The sequence below is a fragment of the Ciconia boyciana genome, chromosome 1 (assembly GCF_034638445.1).
Source record: "Ciconia boyciana chromosome 1, ASM3463844v1, whole genome shotgun sequence".
Lineage (NCBI taxonomy): Eukaryota > Metazoa > Chordata > Aves > Ciconiiformes > Ciconiidae > Ciconia > Ciconia boyciana.
Window position 1 is genome coordinate 99,170,721 of NC_132934.1, and position 22,175 is coordinate 99,192,895.

General features: G+C 37.6%; 1 protein-coding gene across 1 annotated transcript; it reads left to right on the forward strand.

Moving 5' to 3' along the window:
- Nucleotides 1–21,153, forward strand: LOC140647110 (suppressor of tumorigenicity 14 protein-like). The gene is made up of 17 exons (XM_072851463.1): nt 1–81; nt 414–582; nt 1,246–1,370; nt 2,292–2,359; nt 3,384–3,565; nt 3,662–3,700; nt 4,462–4,681; nt 6,457–6,596; nt 8,072–8,169; nt 9,204–9,316; nt 10,224–10,357; nt 13,965–14,072; nt 15,159–15,278; nt 15,900–16,083; nt 16,786–17,057; nt 18,213–18,349; nt 20,995–21,153. The coding sequence occupies exons 1-17, from the start codon at nt 1–3 to the stop codon at nt 21,151–21,153; spliced, it is 2,349 nt and encodes a 782-aa protein (XP_072707564.1).
- Nucleotides 21,154–22,175: the final 1,022 nt, after the last annotated feature.

Below are 22,175 nucleotides of genomic sequence, written 5' to 3' on the forward strand. Positions count from 1 at the left end.
ATGATACGGGCTTTCCCCTCCAGCCGTGTGTCTGTGTACAGCATACCAGCTCCATACGACTCTGAGCAGACTGAAGGGCAGGTAAGAGACACCAGCTAAACTTTACAGCAGGAACAGGGTAAATTATCTCTCTGCCCACTCTGGTGTGTATTGACCTCTGCTCTTCATATGCAAATTGTTCTTAACCAAAGTGATAGCAATTTTTCCCCTCACTTACATAGCTTGAAATGCATGCCACAAACAAGCAGCCGAGAAGTATGTGGGTTTCATGTGTGACATAGCTGATAACATGAAATATATTATCTCAATTTAAACCTCTTTAAAAACTAAAAGGGCAAATATGCTAAAATATGGTACAATAGCTCTTCTTTTTTTTATCTTACTAATTGATGCCTTCCCATGTCTTTCTCTAGGAAAGTCTGCACATTCACTACTGCCCATCATACCGAGAAGGCTTGTGTCAGAAGTACTGTTTCTTCAAATGGATGAGGCGGTGTTTCTGGAGAAGAGGGCTTCTAGGAATATTACCTATAGTTTCTTTAATAGTCACAGTAATTGTGCTAGCCCTGCACTATTCGTTCTGTAAGTGTTACTCCCCAGCATGGTCTGGATGGGATGGGTATTTTGCACTGTGTGAAGGATTAGTATGAAAAGCTCTGCACTAAGCAGCTAAGTGTGTAATGTGTGTATAAAGGAGACTTTCCCGTCTCCTTAATGTCTTTGCGAAGGCAACAAAATGCATAATAATTAGTGGTTGATAGTTGGACAAGAATAATGAAGGTATGTATTTTACCTCTAAATTTTTTGTCTCTGCTTGTGGATACTGTCATTATTATAACTGTAATCTTTCCCAAGAACCTATAGGAATTAACTGTCTATCTTCTATTCAATTTTTCAAAACAGAATGGGTACCTAACTTGTATACACTCCTTCCTAGATCTCAACTTATAGCCGTTAAAATCATATCTCTCCAGGAGGATAGCGTTGCAAAAAATGGAATTTTAACAATTAAAGCTTGCTAGTAGAAACGCCTGTCTGAACCTGTACCTCATCCCTCTCCTTTCCTTCTGGACATTATTCTATCAATGGGACTGACTCAGCGCTCTGGCTATTATTGCTTGTTTCTCTTAAGAGCTAATGCCTACCGATGCCAAGGACAAATATATGCTTCTGCAAGCCTCTTGCTCTGAAAACTTTTCTGTAATGTTATTAGGTGTGCTATTTTTCTTATCCTTTTTTTGTCAGCTCCAGCTTTCTCCTTCATTTATATTGGTGGAAGTGTAGAAATTCCGAATTTGACATATACAAATGACCTCAATGATCCAAAGTCACAGAAATTCCTCCTGCATGCAGAAGCAATCCAAAATTATGTAAGTACCTACATAAGTATAGCAATAATTTAAAAATATTTATCACAGAATCAGATAGGGAATGAGGAGAAGACTCCAGTTAGTCAGAAATTTTTTTCCTTCAAAATAGTAAGTTTAAAGCTAGCAAGTGCCTCGGCGGTGTACAACTTTAGGAATGTAGCTAGACAGCTGGGGCTATGTGTCTCACAGTAAGCCAACATTTCTTAGGTAATAAAACCTGGGGGTTTCAAGGTTATGGACAAATTATTCTTCTTAAAGGAATTAGGAGTGTGGTTTTTGTTTTGCTTTTTTTTGCTTTACTCAAACACTCTTCCTTGCTACATTTCTCTCTTTGATTTTTTTTTTTTCAATTATAGCTCAAATTCAATGCTTAACTTTTTGTTTTGTTTTCCCTTATCCCCCACAACAATGCTTGCTTCCTTGCAATTCTTATGTGAGTTCCTATTTGTGAGATCAGTACTGTTTCCTGGGTACCTGTGAACATCAGTCTTAAACACAAAGCAGTTCTCTGTTAGACTGTATTTCCTAAAAGAGCTAACCTAGTGTCTCAAAGCTGCTTTGTGCGCAGCCAGTACAAGTTGCTAATGTCCAGATTATATGCCAGAAATTTAAGGACTGAAACAAAAATATAAATGTATTCATAAAGGCTTCTTTTTCATGGCTAATTATCAAGAGTTATCTCAATGGTCTTGAAATGTGATGTGACTTAAAGGTAATTTTTTTTTTTAGTGGAAATGAATGCACATTTATGATCCTTATTTGATATATTTTGTGAAAATGGTGGATAATGCTTGTAATATGGGAGGGGGGTGAGGAAGGGGAAAGGAAGAAATAAGGCAAATACTTTATAGCAGAAGAGATTATATTGACACTAAAATGTAACACTTTTTATATTTTCTGTTGCCATTATTTAATTGTTAGTTTGCAGAATCATATGAGTCTTCCTCCTTGGGAAAGTACTACTTGAAGTCTGTGGTGGCTGCTTTCAGGTAGGTTCTGTTCCAGCATGTGGTATAAATTTGAGATATTCAATTGCGTTTGTCTTATCTTTTTTCGTGCATTTAAAATAAGTTATCTGGAAGAATACGCAGATCTCTACAGCAGGGAATGAAAAATGCAGAAAAGCACTTAAGTATGTGAGCTAAGAGCTAAACTAATAGTGTGATTTCTGTCTTGCCCTGTAGAATCAGTGAGAGGAATGAAGTCTGATTAATCGTGCCTTGGTTTATGGATTGCTTTGTAGTCTATTCATCTACTTTTGATTTTTGAAATCACAGTTCAGCAGGGTTTTTTCTCTACCACTTGCAGAATCTTATTTTAGTTTTGTCTATTTAAATTAAGTTCCTTTTTAACTTCTCAAAACACAACTTAACTTAAAGGTATAATTTTGAGCAGGGCACTCTACTTAAGATCCTGGTGAGAAACATAAATACATTAATCAGATGGCTACTACTATCCTGATAGCCTTTGAACACTTCTGAAAGGTCAGTCCATAGGCCATTTTGAAAGGAAGAGTGTGATGGACTTTCTCTTTGAATCACTTAAGTAATACTTTGTATATTCACACATACAGATTATTAATTTTAACAAGAATTGTGTGAAAAGTTGTATCAACAAATGGGCATAAAATTATATTGTCATATGGTGTGAGACTCAATTAAAAATATTAAGGAAAATGTGTCTAAAACTGTAATATGGTCTTAAAAGTGTATAATTATGCAGCAGGGATGGAAACATCCAATTCTGCAAAAATTATTGCAAGGATTTTCTATGACGTGTAGTTTTCAGCCTCAGTGTGTTACTGTTTAAGCAGAATATTTCTGAAGTATTTCTACTGTACAGAAAAAGCAGTTGTTAAACAAGAGAGCTTTTTGCCACTGTGTTCAGCTGCAACTTTTTGCACAGCCGTTCAACTGGCAATGAAACTGTGCAAACCCAAAATGCAGACCAGTGAAAAGCATGTAGAAAATACTAATTAGAGTGTATTTATGATGCATTTTTTTCCCTCCACAGTGAAGGAGAGTCTGGACTTCGAGCTTACTACTGGAATACTTTCTGGGCACCACAAGATATGGTTGCTTCTCTTAAAAAATTAACCCCAGTGGAACAAAAAGAAATCAGTAGTAAACAAGCAGCTCACATGTTCAGTTCTTCTGGGGAGGAATATTTTGATCTCGTTACAATGGAGCTTTTTGGTAACAATGTACCTGTCCTTTAATACCTATTCTGGCTATTTTTCTTTCTCCAGTTTGTGTCTTTGGCTTGTATAGCTGATAGTTATTAAATTTCAGTTTCAGATTTCACAGAATACGATGTGATGCTAAAATCAGGTAATTATTCTTCAATCCCAACTAATATCACTTTGGGAAAAAAAATCCTGTAACATAAAAATGGACGTTTCCCAGTTATTCTTATATCCGTAAGGGCCTACGAACTAAACCAGACTAGGGACCTCCCTGGCCTGTGCTTCAGATGAAGGCTGAGATGAAAATGCCTTACAGCTTTTATTCTGATGTTCTGACTAGAATGGTTGAAATTTAGTAGTTCCCACTGAATTGCAATGCGCTGTGCCTCCTTTTCTTGGCATCTTTTAAAAAGCTACTACATAAAATTATACATAATTTATTTGCCTTGTGACTAGATAATTTTGGTTATTCATAGTTAGTGATCAGTCAAATACTGTAGAGCTTTAAATCCCTTTGCCTGGTTTCTCCATATCAAGCACATCTCAAGATTGGCTCATATTCTTAGTGTTCTCATTGCATGGAGAGGGGTGAAGAGAAAATGACAAAGGAAGCAGTAGGTTTCAAGCAGAGATGGTAGCAGTTGCAGCCAAGTCCCCTCCTGCTTGCTGAGTGTATGATGAGACGATGGTGGCGAGGTGTGCTTCCTTGGCCAGAACAGGGGGAGAAGGTGATGCAGTCTGGTAGGTAAAAGGGAATAGAGTTGTAAAAGAAAGGGAAGAGGAGACTGGAGTAGTCAAGAAGTGTGGGTAGGTGATCGTTGCCACCTCTTCTGAAATTTTACCCAATAACTTGTTGCCTTTCAACTTAACAGCTTTTCAGCCACTGATCTAGCTTCTTTTGTATAGCAGTATCCTTTGACCTGTATGCCAAGCCAGGTAACAACAGGACTCTAACTCTGATGAATCCCAAAAAGTCTTTTTATCAATGGAGGCTGCGAGTTCCTTCTAACTATGTGGTGAGACTGGTAGTTATCACTTTGCATGGTGTCACTCCAGAGAGCTGTGCATCACACCACTTATCAGCATATGATTTCCTTCTTCCTCTGCAGAACAAGATCATTACAAGGTATGATAGTACAGAACAAAGATGTTTTATTGAGTTGTACAGAAACTCTCTGAAACTGTCGTGATATCAAAATGATATCAAACAGGCTTCCAAAATGTAAGCAAATACAACTTAATTAAAAATCTTGTATAAGGCTATAAAAAGATATTCCATATTATTCCTCCCCCCCCCCAATGAATTATAAATTCCTGTGGGTTTTCTTCTACATTATGACTAATTTTTACTGGTTTCAATTTCATGCAGTTACTGTCACAACTCAAAAAGATACAGACTTTAATTTTTGTAGAGCATTGTACTCTATTACTTTTAGAAAACACGCGTTTTATAGCAGTCCAGTCACACGCAAATCCCTGTTCATAACAGGAGTGTTGTGTCTATGGAAGGCTCCATCCCCAGAGTCACTGTGTAGTCCATTTGCATAAGTGAGATCAGATGATCTTGTAACCTTCAGTGGCCACACTGCTTCTGCTTTTCAGAGTCAAATTTGATGTACAGACATCTTATCTGCGATGAACTTGTCTTCATTAACAAAATAAACAAGTTTTAGAATCTGAGGATGGATGGTTTTAAGGGGGGAATTATTTTTTTTAAGAACTTTTAGGAAGAGGCTAGCTGAGCATGCAGATTCAGTTAGCAGTGTCTGAAACGCACTTATTTGGTAGTGCTTTAACTTACTTCAAATGAGCAGGTAGTCCTCTTCAGCTCTATTAACAGACTTTTGTCTCTCTCCTTATGCAACAAGGTACAAGAGCTTGCCATTGTTGGCAGACTCAGAAAGGCAGGCATGGAGTGAGCACAGAGTTTTTGTGAGGAGTTAGTCTCAGATTGTAGCATAGCATGGAGAATTCCATTCCTGATGCTGGGCTGCATCTGCTCTGCTGCTGACTATGGGTTATTGCCAGGACTGTTACTCTGTTGTGCTTTATTAGCAATGGCTCAGCGTTTTAGGAACTGGAAGTGTAGTCGGTCAAGTGCGTGAAAGCATCTGGAAGCTAGCAAAACCAACACAGGTGTATGACGTAACATGTTCAGAGACCTCTTACTGTGAGGTCTGATCTTAATTGTTTTAATTTGGTGTGCAGATGAAAAAGAAAGCTGACAGAAATTTTTCATGTGCAGATTTGTAAATTAATGAAAAGAAATCCAAAATATGCTGTGGATTTCAAAATGGAAGAAATATAAAAGTGAATTTACAGGTGCAAGAAATAGCATCTCAAATTACAAGTGATAGTAAGTATTCAAGCTTCAGGATACAAATTAACTCATCATTATTTAAACAAAAGAAGAACAATAAGAAGAAATAGTTGCCATGCATGGGGGTCCACATCTTGTGTGACAGCTTTTGTGACATGAAACCAAGCTGAATGTTAATAGATTGGAAGTGCTTTGGGCTTATCTGTTGCATCAATGCTGTACAACACTGCTGCACTGGCACTTGCCTTTTCAGTGCTACCCACTACTACTCTGTACCACTATCACTACTCAAGTAACATAATCTGGCACTGCGGTTTTGATGCTTCTACAGGTCTGAAAACTCCAGGGCACCTGTTAAGCAAGAATATCTGTGGTGTTCACCCTGGCTGACTCAGCCTCAATGCTGGGAAACTCTAACGTCTTGTGTAGTATCGAGTGGAACAATAAAAGGGAAGTGGTAGCCAGGGACATACTTCTGAAACACAGATGACCAGATAAGTCTTATTCTGCCCAGTTTCTCAGCAAAGATGACTGGAATGTGGGAAATTTTTTTTTTTAATGCATTTTTTGTAATATTTCAGATGGTGTAGACCGGGGGCCTGGACTCCTCCTGTTGTACGTTTAACTTCGTCAAGTAATGTAATGTTGCTTACCTTCTCACTGGACCGAAAAGAAGAAAGCAACATATTAAAAGCTCACTTTCAAGCCATTCCTAAAATCAGTAAGTAATTAATAGAAACAACCATCTCATGTAAACACACACTCCTCTTTTTTTCCTCTAAACAAGTTGATATTGCCTGAACATATCTGGGGGGCAGGGAATGTTGGCATATAAATCAGGGAATTGTCATTCTGATCCACTTAAAATAATAAAAAAAAAAGATCTGAGAATTGAACAAAGAATAGAGAATATCCTTTGGTCTGGGAGATTTTTTTGGTCTTCCTGATTACTACCCAGGCCATCTTTCCCAGCTGTTACTCTTACTACACTGGTAACACTGAGCAATGGTAACAGAGCAGCCAGCCAGATAGCACTACAGGCACTATATGTCTAGCCAAAGCTAGATAGCCCCAGTGGCAGAGCAACACTTTTATCAGTTTTGGCAATCTATCCCCAGCTCGGGGAATGCGTGTTTAATGAAAATGGAAAACAAGAGCAAACACTTACTTCTAATATGTCTTTGTTGCTTTTCTGAAAGCTCTGTTCAGTGTAGTTAACTGCATAAGAACTGTATTCAAGACTCAAGAAGTATACTCCAAACCTATGCAGTACTATGAATTTTGTAGGAGTTCTGGGTGATTAGTGAAATATTTCAAATAATGATGAACCGTAGTATTTTACAGGAGATATAGGGACTTTGTGAAAGTTTAGCCTCAGTTGTTTGGTAAGGTCTAAGTGAAAGAATTTTGACAATTAACCAAGTGACTATTTTTTAACTTGTGGAACGAATCATAGGGGATAGCATGTGGATAAACTTCTCCAAAGCTTACACATTTCAGTTTATGTCTCTGTAGATGCTGCTTAGCCAAATACTCATGCCATGCACATTACAAATTATAATTGTTTTATTGTTGTGAAGATGGGCACTCCAAAAGATGTATAGCCCAGGTTTTGCCACAACATTTTGCTATTTTCAAAATTGTCTTAATTTCTGTTATATTCATGTTTGCATTTACTATGTTACCTAAAGGAAACCAAAAGCACTAAGGACTGGATATCTAGGAGAGTTCTTGGTAGAAAATAAAACCTCAAAGATATTGTTTAATTGTGGCATGAAACATCCTGGTTTACGTGAAATTAATCAGAGGTTTCACTTCACTGTGCTAATTGGTTTTTGATTTTTGAAAATGTCTACAGAAAGATCAGAAGTAAATTGGAAGGGGGAGGTCTGTTGTGTCCACATTTAATTGCTTCTTCCACTTACCATGAAAGAACGTTTTTAAAAAAACTCCAGTCAGAGGCGTTTTGTGCTTATCCTTAATTATATTTTGATCCAAAAATAAGAGAAATTCAGAGTGATGGGGAAGTGGAAGTTTCATGATTTTTTGTTAATACAGGCAAAACCTGAGTTTAATACTGTCACAACCCATTTTTCTAACTCTGTACATAGAGAAGGGTCCTAGCAAGTGAAGTAGGCTCTTCACTCTAGTCCAGCTGAGATAACTATGTTCCTTGCTAATATATTTCTCTCCCAGTGTGTGGTGGTCATTATATTTCCTGGAATGGGACACTGAGTTCCCCTTATTACCCAAGTTACTACCCACCAAACATTGACTGCAGCTGGATCATCAGAGTAAGTGCTGGGAACTCTTCTGAGTAGTGATGACTTTGCTTTATGTGATATAGACATGAAATTGGGAGAAATTACTTTTGATGTGGGTGAAATGAAGGGAAAACATACTATGACCACTGCACCTGACTTCTTCTCAGGCACCCATTTCTTTCCTGTCCTACGTACAAGTGCCAGCTATGGGAGGGAAACATTGCCAGTTTCCAAAAGGTTGAGTATTATTCATGACAGAAACAAAGTGATGGGTAAGATGACAACTCCTAGCAGCCAGAGAAAATCGCTAATAGTCAGGGCTTTGCTTCTATGTCAGAAAGAAAAAATGGTCATGTAAATCATGCCTCATATGATGGAGAACACACTGTATTTTCCTGAACTCTGCAGAAACAGGACTTTCTCTCACTCAGAAATTCAGCTCTGGATTTCCAGAAAGCCCTTTGGCAGGACTTAGAATCTGCTCATGATTTCCACCAACTTCCTGGTGTATTTACCTGCTGCTCCATTAAGCATTTCATTACTTTTTTGACTGCCCCTAGAAAAGGATGCTCTTTATGCCTATGAGTTGGTAACAGTCTCTACCTTTCACCGGCTCAATGAAAATTATTAGCAGCTTGTAGCACAAAACTCTCATCTATATGCAGGAAAGGGAAGAAAAAGGCATTCTAAAACAGAGAGGTCATAGCTAATGCAGTTGAGTGACCAGCTGCCATAGATATCTTAAATCTCTTATTTGACCTACAGGAACACGTGGCAGTACAAACATAGCATGAACCTCAGATACAGTGCTTTGTGCTGGCTGCAGGAAGGCTTACACTCCTTTATCTTATCTAGCACAGTCTGGCCAAAGTTGGGTTTAGAAAGATTTCTATACCTGTTTAAAATAGCAAAGTTTTTTGGTTCTTCAAAGGTGCTTATATGTATCATAAAAATTGAAGTATTTTCAATCTGATAATAAGTAAAACAAGATTTACCATCTTAGAAGCACAGGCCTTTTCATTTTGTGGATGTGTATGTCAGGATATTTATCCTTTGATTTTTAGGCACCATTGCCTGGCTACAAGCTCTCATTAAAAATCCTCATAATACAAATTCAAGAGAAGTCTCCGGGGTCCAGTAAATGTGATAAAGACTGGTTAGAAATTGATGGGGTTCGGTGAGTAAATAAACTATTTTCTGACATCTTAATTTGCACTTTGATGTTCTGCACAACATACTGTACTTAAGAAAAAACATCTCAGCACTTCCAGTGCAGAAAGATACATTTGAGCAAGAATTGGCATGTTTCCACTGAATTTTGGCAGAATAATGGTCTTAATCTTGCCCTAGTACCAAGCATTTTTCATCGTGTTAATTTAAACATCCTGCTTTTTCTACAGTGTTAGTCATTTACTTACTTTGTTGTTCCCCTTAAGAGCAATGACGTAGAAAACTGCAGGATTTTCTGTAGCTGCAGTTGAACTGTAAATTCCTGGCAATAGTCTTGACATGGGTGAAGAGCTTGCGTCATCTGAAGTTTCATTTTCTATACCACTTATCCTTCAGTGAATGTAATTGTTTTCTGTAAATATGACAAATTGCAATGTTTGTGCCTAAAAAAACTCAAAACAAATTAAAAAAATGAAGCAAAAACCCCAACAAAACAGTACTCAGTGATTTGTTTCCTGGAAGGAGTGTATTGAAACGAGCAACAGCTGTTGGATTTGGCTGTATGACTCCATTACTGGATTGTAACCTTTTGGGTTTGCAAACCCAAATGGGAAATCTGAAATCAAGCACTCTTAGAAGTGGTTTGTATTTATAAGGTAGATTCTGACATTGATCATCTTGCTGTATTTTGTTTCAAAGTCTGCCAATCCCAGAAAAGTTGTGGAGTGGAAGGCATTTGTAAATAGACTTTCTAATTCTTCTGTTGGGGTGTTTTAAGGCTAAAAAAATAGCTGATCTTTATTGTATTGTTTTAAAGCTTTTTGGCATTGGTACCCTTCAGTAGAAGGAGGGGTGGATGGATGGTAATGGTCAGTTTGGTTAGAAATTAATTATTCTCACTTTTGCCTTGCTAGATACTGTAAAGCTCTTTCAGAAAACAACAGAAACAGAGAATATGGCTATTCTGTCGCAATCAACTTCCATTCTGATGAACTGGTCACCCACAAAGGGTTTTATATTGAATATAAAGCCTTCAGTCACACAGATGGTAAGTGATAAAGCATGCACTTTAATTTTTAAGGAGAAATCTCCAAGAAACCATGCTTGACAGACCACATACAAACTGACCTGCCTTTTTTTCTTAACCTAATTGCAAGAGAGAAATGTTTAAAATGTTATTATGTATATAATTGAACAAATAGATGTACAAAATTAGAAAAAAGATGCTTTTAGAAGCTAGTACTTATTTTCTAACTTTTAACCACACTTCTGTAAAATGGTAAGTAAAAGTAGAATTTCCCAATTTCTGTAGATCTAATTATTTGGTGTTTTTCTAACATCTTAAAATAGCCAAGCTGCAACATGAAAATATATGTCAGAGAGGCTCTAAGCATGACTCTTCTGTCAACAAGAGTTAACCATGAATAGTCAGTCTTTTCTTTAAAATCGCAACTCAATGTTCTCTGGATCAGCTTCCAGGTTTAGACAAACTATTTACATTTTCACTGAGAGTCAATGAGGACCCCTTGCTAGCAGGTGTTGCAGAAATATGACTGGGTTTCTTACAGACCTTTCCTGACTCCCCAGTCTCTGTTCTTCGGGAGCAGTGTTAGATTGTTTTGTTTGGTTTTTGGGTTTTGTTTGTTTGTTTGGTGGTTTGTTGTTGTTTCTTTTTTTTTTTTTTTTGGGGGGGGGGTGGATGGGATGAGGATTTTCAGAAAATATATATATTTACTTCTCATATTTCTTAGAAAAGACACATCTGCAATATATTCTTTGTAAGTGCTTTCTCTTCAGTAACTTCCAGAAACATTCTCTCTTTTTTTGTTTCTAAGCTTCTTTTTCCCAATTAACATCTAGGTAGCTGAAGTTCTCGATGATTTCAGGAGATCAGTTCAGTTTGTGAAACCTCTTCAGATCCTCAGCTTGCTTGATTGAGTGTAGTTCTGTTCATTGCTGACTTAGAAGTATTTATGTATTAAGATCTCTGGTATAGATTCTTGCTTCATGCCTTTCATTAGAAATAAGTGGCAGATTTTGTGGTAAGTCATTCTGTAGGACTCAGATATTTTCAGGGATTTCTATTTCCACCAGTGTATGTCTCTTTCTAGTGGAAGAAGTTACAAACTATACTGTGTCCTGTGGTTACTCTGGTTATTGCTTCAAAAATTGTTCAGAGACGAGTCAAAGCTTAAGGATACCTTTTTCTACAGGGAAAATCCCCAGTCTTTATTGCATGTGCAAGTCTTTACTTTGTGTGTTTCTGCTCCATTTCTAGTGCTGAGCCAGCAAGTAGATGGCTCAGTCATGTAATCAATCCTTAGTCACAATCTTATGGATCTGTATTAAGACTCACCAGGAGGGGTAGATTAGCTGTGATGTGTCAGTATCAAGTCGATACAGTAAAGGCATTTGTGGCAGGCTATCTGAGAGAGCAGAATGTCTTGAGAATAGTGGTCTTCCATGACAGCCTTGCCTGTAGCAATAATAAAAGGGAGGAAAAAAAAGATTCATTTTCTCCTGCATCTTTAGTACCTGTAGCCACCCACATCAGATTAGCTTCTTCCTATTGTTGGGAGCCTACTAAAGCATGGTTATTAAAATCGCAGGCTCTGCTCTCAGAGTTGACCTGGAAAGCAAGTGCCAGCCATCAGCTGAATAACTTCAGGGAATGGTAAAGAGAATACAGAGAGACTCTTGCTTTGACCTAGTGCTGGCTGCATAGTGTGTGCTTTCCTCCCACCAGCATCACATGCAAGGCAGTGAAGAGAACTAAATGACTCCAGACCAGAATTGATTAAATAAATGTGAGACATATGTGTTTGGTCCTTCAGTCTCATTTAGCTGTTAACTTGCCTGTGGTGCTAGAGGGGAAAAAATTTAAATTGACTTGACATGGGCAGAAACAGGAATTTTTTTTGCTACTTATTCTTCCACAGATCATCTATCTGTTTGTGTAAGGCTGGATTTTTTTGTTGGCACATCTGAAAAAGTGGAAGAGAACAAACATTTTTGATATATTGCAAAGAAACACCTTAGCGTCAATGCTAATTGTTAGTTAATTGTTAGCTGAACCACTTTCAACCCTTAGAGTGAGGCAGTGAATGTGAATTTAATTTTCTAAGCCCACTTAGGTGAATATTGATTCATTTAATTCAGACCGCTTGATAAAAATCTTTGGCAGATTATGCCACGTAAGATAGCATTTCCTTTTTTAACATTCAATTTAGTTTATAAATGACACTAGCCTTGGTTTTTAATAGCCATTTTAATATTTCTTCATGGTACAGTCCTGCGTTAATGCATTTAGACTGTGACAGCATTTCTAGTGCCATTAATTTCTTATTTTTCTAGCTTGTCCTTAGATGTGCAGATAGAACATGCATCCCTTCAAGCAATCAGTCTGAAGGCTGGAAAGGCTGCTCAGATGGTAGTGATGAATTAGATTGTAGTAGGGCAATTATCTCTTGTTTGTGTTCTCCTGTAAACAGTTTGTTCTAGGAAGTTTAGAGACTGGCTGAAAGTATCTCTAAAATATTGGTGGCTATCTTTAAGATCACATGAAGGATGTGGGTGGAGATCTAAAAGCCTGGAGAAGAGGTTGTGTAATGCATCTCTTTAAAGAGTGAGAGAACTGAAAAAATGAGAAGGGAATTTTACACCAATCTTTACAAGTTAAGCTTCCAAAAAAAAAATTAAGCAACAAGTGGTCAAACTAAACTATCTGTCAACAGTTAAAAAAGTATTAAAAACCAGCATGGAGTTTTTTATTTTGTTTTAGTTCTCTGCTGTGAGAGGATAAATAGAGAAGTTGTACTTTGACACTGTCTTGTGTGACAAACTTATCAGTAAGTAAAGGAAACACAGTGAGGAAAAAATATAGAAAACTGTTTCCGGGGAATGATTGCCAATGGCTCATTACCAAAATGGAAGGATATTTTTATTGTCATTCTGCCAGTATCTGTTATGGGATATCTCATAATTTTTGTTAGTGATCTAAATGATGGATTAGAGAAGATGCTTATGAAATAGGAAAAGTGCCACACAATAGAAAGAGGGATGGATTTATAAATGATCCTGACAAGCTGGAGAATGTATATGGAGAAAATGATATTCCATTCAATAAAGACAAGATCTGAACTTGAGTAACCAAATACACATGTGGATTGCCTAAGTTGCTTCTCTGCTGAAAAATGGCTGGGGGGTGATAGTGGCTCAAAAGCTGACTTGAGAGTCACAAAGTCATACAATTTTCCGTGTGTGTTCTGTGTTTATTTGGTGTTTTGTTGTTTATTTTTTTTAAAGTGTCACGCTAGGATGTAAGACAGGAGTTTGAAAAGATCTTCCCAGTCACCAGTGGGAAGGCTTCAGCTAGAGTACTGTATCCAAATTGGGCACTGCACATCAAAGAAGATAGGGAACAATGAAGAGATGCCAGAAAGAGTGACCAGAAGGGAATCCAAGGTCAGAGAGCACAGCACAAGTTAGGTAATGCAACATGTCTCTGTGTCACTGAAGGCTATCAAAAACAAAGTAGACTAATGACTGGCAGACATGGCATGGTAACATCAAGGTGACCTCTGGTAAGGACTGTAGCACATGGCTGCTAGCCAGCTATTTGTATTATAAAGCATTTACAGACCTTTCCTCTTCAGGTTGTAATCCAGAACAGTTGAACTGTGGTGATGGGAAGTGTAAGCATCAGTATAAGACTTGTAAAGATGATGACAGCTGTGGGGAGGACAGTGATGAAAACAACTGCTGTAAGTATATATTTTTAGCTATTTTCCATAAGAAGGTGGAAGGCAGAAGCAGGAATATGCTTATTTTAATGGTTAAATGTAGTATTTCTATACATTTTTTCATAGGACAAGGTATAAGTTTCATAATAGTGAAAACGAGACATGCAGAGTATAACTAGTTCTTGGGAGAGTCTAGATGAGAAATTAATGAAGCAGAATCCAAGATAACAGTGATTTTAGTCAGATGACCTACCCACAGCTTGCTGGTGATCCTGTTAGAAGTGCACTTTTTCCCCAACTGCTGCCAGATCAGTACCAAATAATGTAAGGGAGAGAGACATCGTAGCTTTGGGACTTTTGCCCTTTGCCACATGCATGATCTCTTTACTGTAGATACACCATGGTTATGGACGTTGCTGGTATCACTAATGTCTCCCTAGTGACTTGCTGCATTTTGCCTTTATAATTTTTGCCTTGCTTTGAAGCTTAGGTCCTTGAGGTAGCCAGGAGTATGTCCTTGTTTGTTGAAAAAAACTTAAAAAATCCCTACCACTGTTTAGAGGTCACTGTAAACAACTGATAATAAGAATGATAGTAATGGAAGCCTATTGCTGTCAGGATTCCCACATAGTAAACTGTAACAGTCCTTAGCCAAAAATTTATTGGAGAAAGGTAAAAAGCTCTTCCACAATTTTCTCAACTCTCACTTAAAACCAAAAAGGTTGACTTCCAGATATCTGCTGTGAAGACTTATAATTTGTAATGCCAATAATGCTGGTGAAGGTAAAACAACAGATCTGACAAACCTAGCTTGCTCAGTTTAGAGTTCAGTAAAATGGGAGTGAGGACAGTTGGAGGCTCTTCTGTCTTTCCTCATGGACAGTGGAGACTGAAATTAGTGCGATCATTAATCAGAGTGGAACATTCCCCCTGTCCCCTCTCCATAGAGGCACCAGTTTACACCAGTACGGACTATGACTTCAAGCAGACTGGAATGTGTAGCTTTGAACAACTTTCACCAGTGAGTAGGTTGAACATGCAAGTTTTTTTAATCATTTGAAACCATGGCTCCAAACATGTGACGCTATCTTCTCTCTCTTATTTCAGCCTACAAAAGTTGCTCCCTTTATGCATACAGATGCCTCAATGGAAAATGCTTGCTGAAAACAAATCCTGAGTGTGATGGGAAAAGAGACTGTGCAGATGGATCTGATGAAATGAACTGTGGTGTGGTAACATTTATTTAAAAATTAGTTAATAATTGGGGAAACTGAGTCAGGAATTTGTGCTATGGTCAAGCATTATTGAATTAAGAATTTATTAAATCAGATTTGAATTTAAAAAAATTAATCGCCTGGTAACTTCTGTATGAAAATATCTGTCTTGAATTTTGCATTGTTTCATTTTAAATCCACTGATCCATGCTGTCTATGATGACTTATTTCAAGCAGTGCACACTTCCAGGTTAAGCTGGTAGGTCTTAGTGCTTGTTTGAGCTTAATGAAATGAAAAGTCAAGGAGCTGTGTATGTAAGGAGGGAAAAAGATATGAGATTTTATTCAAGTGAACTTTTGGAAACAACCCAGCTTAGAATTGTGCTTAAATGTCTTTTTGTGTTACTAACGTCTTTAGAAAGCTTTAAGGGAGGATAGGCAATTGGTTTATTCCTCACCTGCCCATTGAGTGAAAATGGGCAAGTACCCTTACCTTTTTACCAATTGCACAGTAAGAAAATACTTTTTTTCCAACAGCTTTGAGGTCTATGGATAAAAAATTAGGTATTAAGCATAGCAAAGTGAAATGACCTTGTGGTTTTTTGTTACTATTTTATTCAATTACTTCTATTAGCTTGTGGAAGACACCAGCTTAAGAAAAACAGAATTGTTGGAGGTGAAGATGCAAGATCTGGAAAGTGGCCTTGGCAAGCAAGTTTACAGATGGGAGCATATGGCCATGTATGTGGCGCATCTGTTATTTCCAATAGGTGGCTCATATCTGCTGCCCATTGCTTCCTGGATTCTGATTCTGTGAGGTATGAAAAAGTTATACTGTCATAGAGTATTTGCAGTTTAATAACCTTACAGTGTGACTTTCAAAAGTCTGTGGTAGCTATTACTTGTCTAGATAAGTTGATTCAGGGTATAACTCTGTGACACGATATCACTACATGAACCCTCAATATTGTATTCTGGTGGCTTCAAAAGTCCTAAGTGTCTGAAGTAATTATTTTGCCTCCATTGCCAGTGAATCCTGCATGATAAAACACACTGTTTTGTTAGATTTAGGGTGAAACCAATTTTTTTTAGAAGACAGGGATTTTCTGAGTAGAAGCTATGGCCTTTTCTCCCAAGGAAAGGACTACTTATGGATAAGTGGAGTGTAAAACTCACCAATGTTCAGTTTAGGTAGGTGTAAATTGAAAAGACATACCTCCTACATGTGGCAAGGAGGAAATAGAGTTTCATAATACACTTTTCTGACTTCCAAAGCATGGTGCATTGCAAGGAATTGGTCTTATAGCTCCAAGAAATTATTATTTCCAAATTGGTAAGTAAAACCATTACTTAATGTTTTAGGAGACAGAGACTATGTGCATCTATCTTCCTAAGTGGTGTTCTACTCCATTCACTTTGGTTTTGATGAATCTCATCAAATACCAAAAAGCAGATAAAATTGAGTGAACTGACACTGCATTACTTTCCAATGGGATGTTCTAAAAATATTCTCTTTACAGATACTCCGTTCCTGTGGGATGGAGAGCATATATGGGCTTACATACTATTAATGAAAAGAGCAATCATGTAGCTATGAGATCAATCAAAAGGATTATTGTCCACCCACAGTATGACCAATCTATTTTAGACTATGACATTGCCCTGTTGGAAATGGAGACGCCTGTATCCTTCAGTGAGCTGGTACAGCCCATTTGTTTACCCAGCACCTCTAGAGTATTTGTTTATGGAACTGTCTGCTATGTAACTGGCTGGGGAGCCATAAAAGAAAATAGTATGTTCATTTCCTGGATATACTTCTTGCAAGTTTGGCTTTGGCAATTTTAAACTCTAACAATGAAATATTTATAGTCATAAGAAAAAATACTTGTGGTTTACTTAGTAGGTCTATAAAAAGCTAGAAAATATCCCCTTAGCTACAGTCTGTGAATTCTGAATGTTTGCTTGGATGGCAGGTGATAAGTGCCAATACATGTACTTGGGTGTCACAGACCATTGAAAAGCAAACGATCATAGATTTACAAAAATGTGCCCCTTTTCATGCTCATGGTAATTCTGGCTTTCTTAATATGCCTTTTAAAAAAAAGATTTAAATCTAGATGATAACATAATAGCCTAATGAAGTGCAAATGGCTTTACAATTGATGTCTTCTTACAATGTCTCGCTTTTTAACAAAATGATATAGGTAATATTTAAAAATCAGTAAAATGATATGTGAAAAACCCATACTTTCCTATCTTACCTGTTTCATTCCCAACCTATCCTCAGAGCCAAATGAACAAACAAACCAAAACCCACCACTTCCTCTGATCATCCAGGTATTGAAAAGGTTATGTTCACTGTTGAGCCAAAATATGACTGAGGATATAGTAACAATGACACCTTCTGCCAATACTATAGTATAGAATTAAGCTCTTAGCATCACTTGTGACTTACAGGCTAGATTTTTAAAATTATCCCCCCCCTCCCCAGCTTCATTCCTCAGGTACTTCCCTAGAAGTGAGAGGATGGAAAACAATGTAGAAATTTCATTTACTAGGACTTGGACAATCTTTGGAGCACAGATAACAGCAAAAAGCTTTGGGCATAGTTTGAAACGGCATTCAAAATCAGTCACATTGTGTGGAATCTTGTATTATAATTTGCATGGCTTTTTTTAATACTTTCTGGCAGAAGATGCTCATAAGGATAAAGACTAAGGAAATTGAAAGGTGGTACATCAGGACCTCTATGTCTAGTGGGTAGTGTAGACAACAGCTTTCAAAAGCTGAGGGTAGGCAGCAATTGAAGGGGCAGGGGAATTACTCTCCTGCCATTAGCTGGGTAAATTTTGAGTTTGGAGCAATTATCTTTTGTTTTGACAAGTGCTATCTCTGTTAGAAATCCGTACCACCATAACCTCAGCAATACTATTTGTATTTTTTCTAGGTCATCTTGCCAAAACAATGCAGGAAGCTCGAGTGAGAATAATTAACCAAAGTATTTGCAACAAGCTGTATGATGATCTTATCACACCACGTATGCTATGTGCTGGGAATCTTAATGGTGGTGTTGATGCATGCCAGGTAATCTGGAATTTGTAGAGAAATTACAAAGGAATATTTGCTTTCCTTGGAAAACTGTTCAGAGTTGTTGGTTGTTTGTGTTTTGGTTTAGAGTGAGTAATAGCGTGAGATGTCTTGAGTGTATGGTTAATTTAACATGGCAATTAAAGGCTCTCCAAAATAAGGAAGGAAATTTGGCACACACAATCTCTGAATCTCTTGAGAAATGTTGCTTTGCAAAAATAAGGGGTAAAATGTGTCAAAAAGAATTTTTTTTCCTCTTCAACAGTTACGTTTCCTGTAAAAGAACAGAGATGTAAGGGTAAAGGGAATAAAGTTAGGGTCATCTGCGACTTTTGGTATTCATGTTGATTTTTTCCTTTTTTGATGTCTGGGTATGGGATTAATAAAATACTGTAACAGCATGATGAGTAATGTATTGTTACAGTTACAAAGAAACACAAAAGGCAAAGGTAAACTAGGTTTGGTAAATGCAATTGCAATGCTGCCTTTTAGTTTCCTATGTTCATTCATGTGTATAATTGCAAGTTTTGACTACATCATGGTATTGTAAGTTGTATGACCTAGTTTGTTTGCATACACAGAAACTGCTCTTTGGACGTACTTCAACTGTCTTGACTCTGCCTTCTTTCTCCTTCTCAGTTGGTAGACTAGTTGTGCACTTCATCAGTATTTAAACTTATTATGATGAACATCCACTTTCAAAATTACAAACATGGTCATTATACTAGTTACTGTGTAAAGGGAGAGAAATGTGTCACTGATTTTAGGCTGTGGTAATTTGATATAATTTTTCTGTAATATATAAATTTTACCATTTTAATATAATAGGATAATTTTTGCAAGATCGTATTTCTTAATGGGTCAAACTTCTTTATACACAGGAGACTATTTGCAGAATCTTCCTGCAGTCTCTAAGTTCTAATTCAATGAATTATTATTTTTGTTAACTTTATGTGAAGTTTGTGTATAACCTTAGACCTTGGAATTGTTTTGCAAAACATGTTGTTTTAGAGGCTTGATGTTCCTCAAAAAAATGTGTTGCTTAAGAAATGCCCTTGAATTTTTAGATGGACATTTTAGCCAGTTCAACTATATACCTTATTGGTCAATGCAGTTTCTAACATAATATGCTGTGTTTGAGTCCTAGCATGCTGGCCCTCTGGGCCTTTAAGTTCTTAGTCTGAGTAGCATCTTTGCTATTTCTTTCTTTTCAGTCACTAGTATATTTCCTCTGCCGTGCTAGAGAGGAATGATGCTGGCAGTTCAGGAAATCCCCACAGTACCCTGAAACACTTTTACTACAGTTTCAGACTGGTGGGCATCCTAATTTGTTTCATTTCTTCATGAACACGTAAGCTGTGTATGTACTGCACAGGTTACGTGAAGCTTCCAAACACCTTTCATCTTTAGAGCATGTGATACTTACAGTGAGAAATAAAACATTTACTCTTTCAGACTGTGTTTTCTTACCACTCTAGGATATTCTTTGGTCTTGGTTCCTCTTTTTAGGATCTTTCCTCTTCACCAGCATATAGCCCCTTTGGTCTTTTAGAACTGGTTGTGTAATTGGCCAGAGTGTATAGCCTACTTTCTTAAGTCACTTTGCGATCAGCCTCTTGGATTCTCAAACTGCCGGTATGACAGCAGCCTGAGAGAGAGGAAGAACTGTTCTGGCTTCTTTTCTTATCTCTAGATAATTTTGTTTGGTTGGGTGATGAAGGCTTTTTATTGTTACTCTTTTCCCAGTACATGGCTTTCTTCTGACCTCTTCCATGTTTTAGCTCCAACTAGGGGCACCAAGCAAACGCCAGGGTCAGCTTGGAGGCTGCCGACTGCCTCGTATGCATAAGGAACAGCTGCAGAGATGAGCTGCATTCGTAACTGCTTGGAGCTCTTTGAACTGCTCTGTTCACAGAAGGCATACAAGGTTAAAACGCTGAAGGGCACAAAGCATTTGTGAGCCCAAATGCATTTTGACCCTGTGAACTGAACTCAATGGGAATTTTTACTTTTCTATATTGCTGTACAGAGTTGCACATTCCCTTTCAGAAGCCAGTTCTTGTTTGCACATTCCTTAGTCTTTGTTCTCCCTCTCCCTCTATGAATGTAGACGCAGTCTTGATCATGAAACTGCTGATAATACTTAATTGTGCCTGGTTTGGTTTTGGTTGGGTTTTTTTTTTTGTTTGCTTGGCTTTTTTGTTGGGGGTGTGTGCTATCTTTCTGTTCCTATTTAATAGACAGTATTAAGAGTTCTGCCTTCAACCTGTGGACAATTTATGGTCAAATGGCAGCAGAATTCCCACTTCCCATACCTGTCTTTTCCTATCCCCACTCAGCCTGTGATCAGTTGCTTTATGAATGGGACATTAGCAATGAGTAATTTTTTTAAACTACTTCTTGCCATTGCTTTCTAATGATTAGTGTGCTACTTCCATAAGTTAAAATAAATTTAATAAATTTGACATCTAGCTGGGTACATTCTATCCAGAAATAAGATTCTAATATTAAATTGTAATTTGAGAAAGAGAAGGGCAGGTATTTAGTGTCCTTAAATAACCTAACTTTTGTTACGGAGGGGAGCGGGGAGGTGCGCGCGTGTGCACACGTGCATGCTAATGGCCAAACTCCCTTCATTTTAGGGAGATTCTGGAGGTCCCTTGGCCTGCACAGGAAAGGGAAATAGATGGTACCTTGCTGGCATTGTGAGCTGGGGTGAAGGATGTGCTCGGCGCAACCGTCCTGGTGTATACGCTAAGGTGACGGCACTTTATGACTGGATTCGTCAGAATACAAACTGATGAGCCAAGGAGAAAATGCAGATCATCTCCCTTATGAAAGCTGCTTCCTACAGTAGTCTGCCATGTCCATCTCTGACAATATAACATGAAAATGCCATTGACTGTTTCTTTGTGAAAGAATGCACTTTCTTAAAGAAGAAACTACCATTTGTTGTTCACCTAGCAGTAACTGTTCAGATTCAGAGCAACTTCAGAGTCCTTATGGATTCATCTTCCTTATCCCCAGCAGCAGAAACAGCACTGCCTTAAAACCAACGTAAAATGGATTAGAACCTGTAACAAAAATCCAGCCAAATCTTTCTTTTGCAAATCTTCTCCCCTCCTTCCATCTCCCTTACTATCTATATATCTATATATTTCCACATACACATATCTGCATATTCATGGCCACGTCCCATATATATTCAACTCATATATATTACCTTAGTGATGCTACAGGATTCTAAACATAAGAAATTATTTAATGTTTCTTGAAAATACAAGTACTATAATCAGTATACTGTACAAAGGTGAGATTAATTCATTCTCTAGTTATGCTGCCACTGCATGACTGTTCCTTTCTGGGCTGTAACTTTTGGGCTGCCTCCTGTGTTTTCCTAAAAACATAAGATATATAGCTCACAAATGTTAGGATGCAAGAAATTTTCATTAAAGAATTGGAAGCATCATTTAGGTTCTTTGGGATGATGTTTAAATAAGAGGAAAGAAATACTCAGCTGTAATTAATTGAACAAAAGGAAACTTTGGTGCTTTCTTATATTCTCTTTACAATTTGAACATAATTGTAGGATTTCATGTTTGCAATATGTTACAAGTGTATTTCCCCAGCATTGGCTCTGTTATGCTTTGTGATTTTTAGCATGCTCCTGGTGGGTTTGTGCTGCTTTTCCTGGCGTCCTTGGTCCGCAGCAAGCAGAGTTTCAGGGTCAGGATTTTTGGTTTGTATCTCTTCCTGGGCTGTGCCCACATGGCTACACGACATTGAAAGGGACATAAAAGGAAAAGGGGATTTATGTAGTTGG

Bases quoted from the DNA above. Each gene is read 5' to 3' on its own strand.
- LOC140647110 (XM_072851463.1), top strand. From the start codon at position 1: ATGATACGGGCTTTCCCCTCCAGCCGTGTGTCTGTGTACAGCATACCA. The intron at 3,566-3,661 runs GTAACAATGTAC...ATTAAATTTCAG, and splicing joins CGTTACAATGGAGCTTTTTG to TTTCAGATTTCACAGAATAC. The intron at 10,358-13,964 runs GTAAGTGATAAA...TTTCCTCTTCAG, and splicing joins AGCCTTCAGTCACACAGATG to GTTGTAATCCAGAACAGTTG.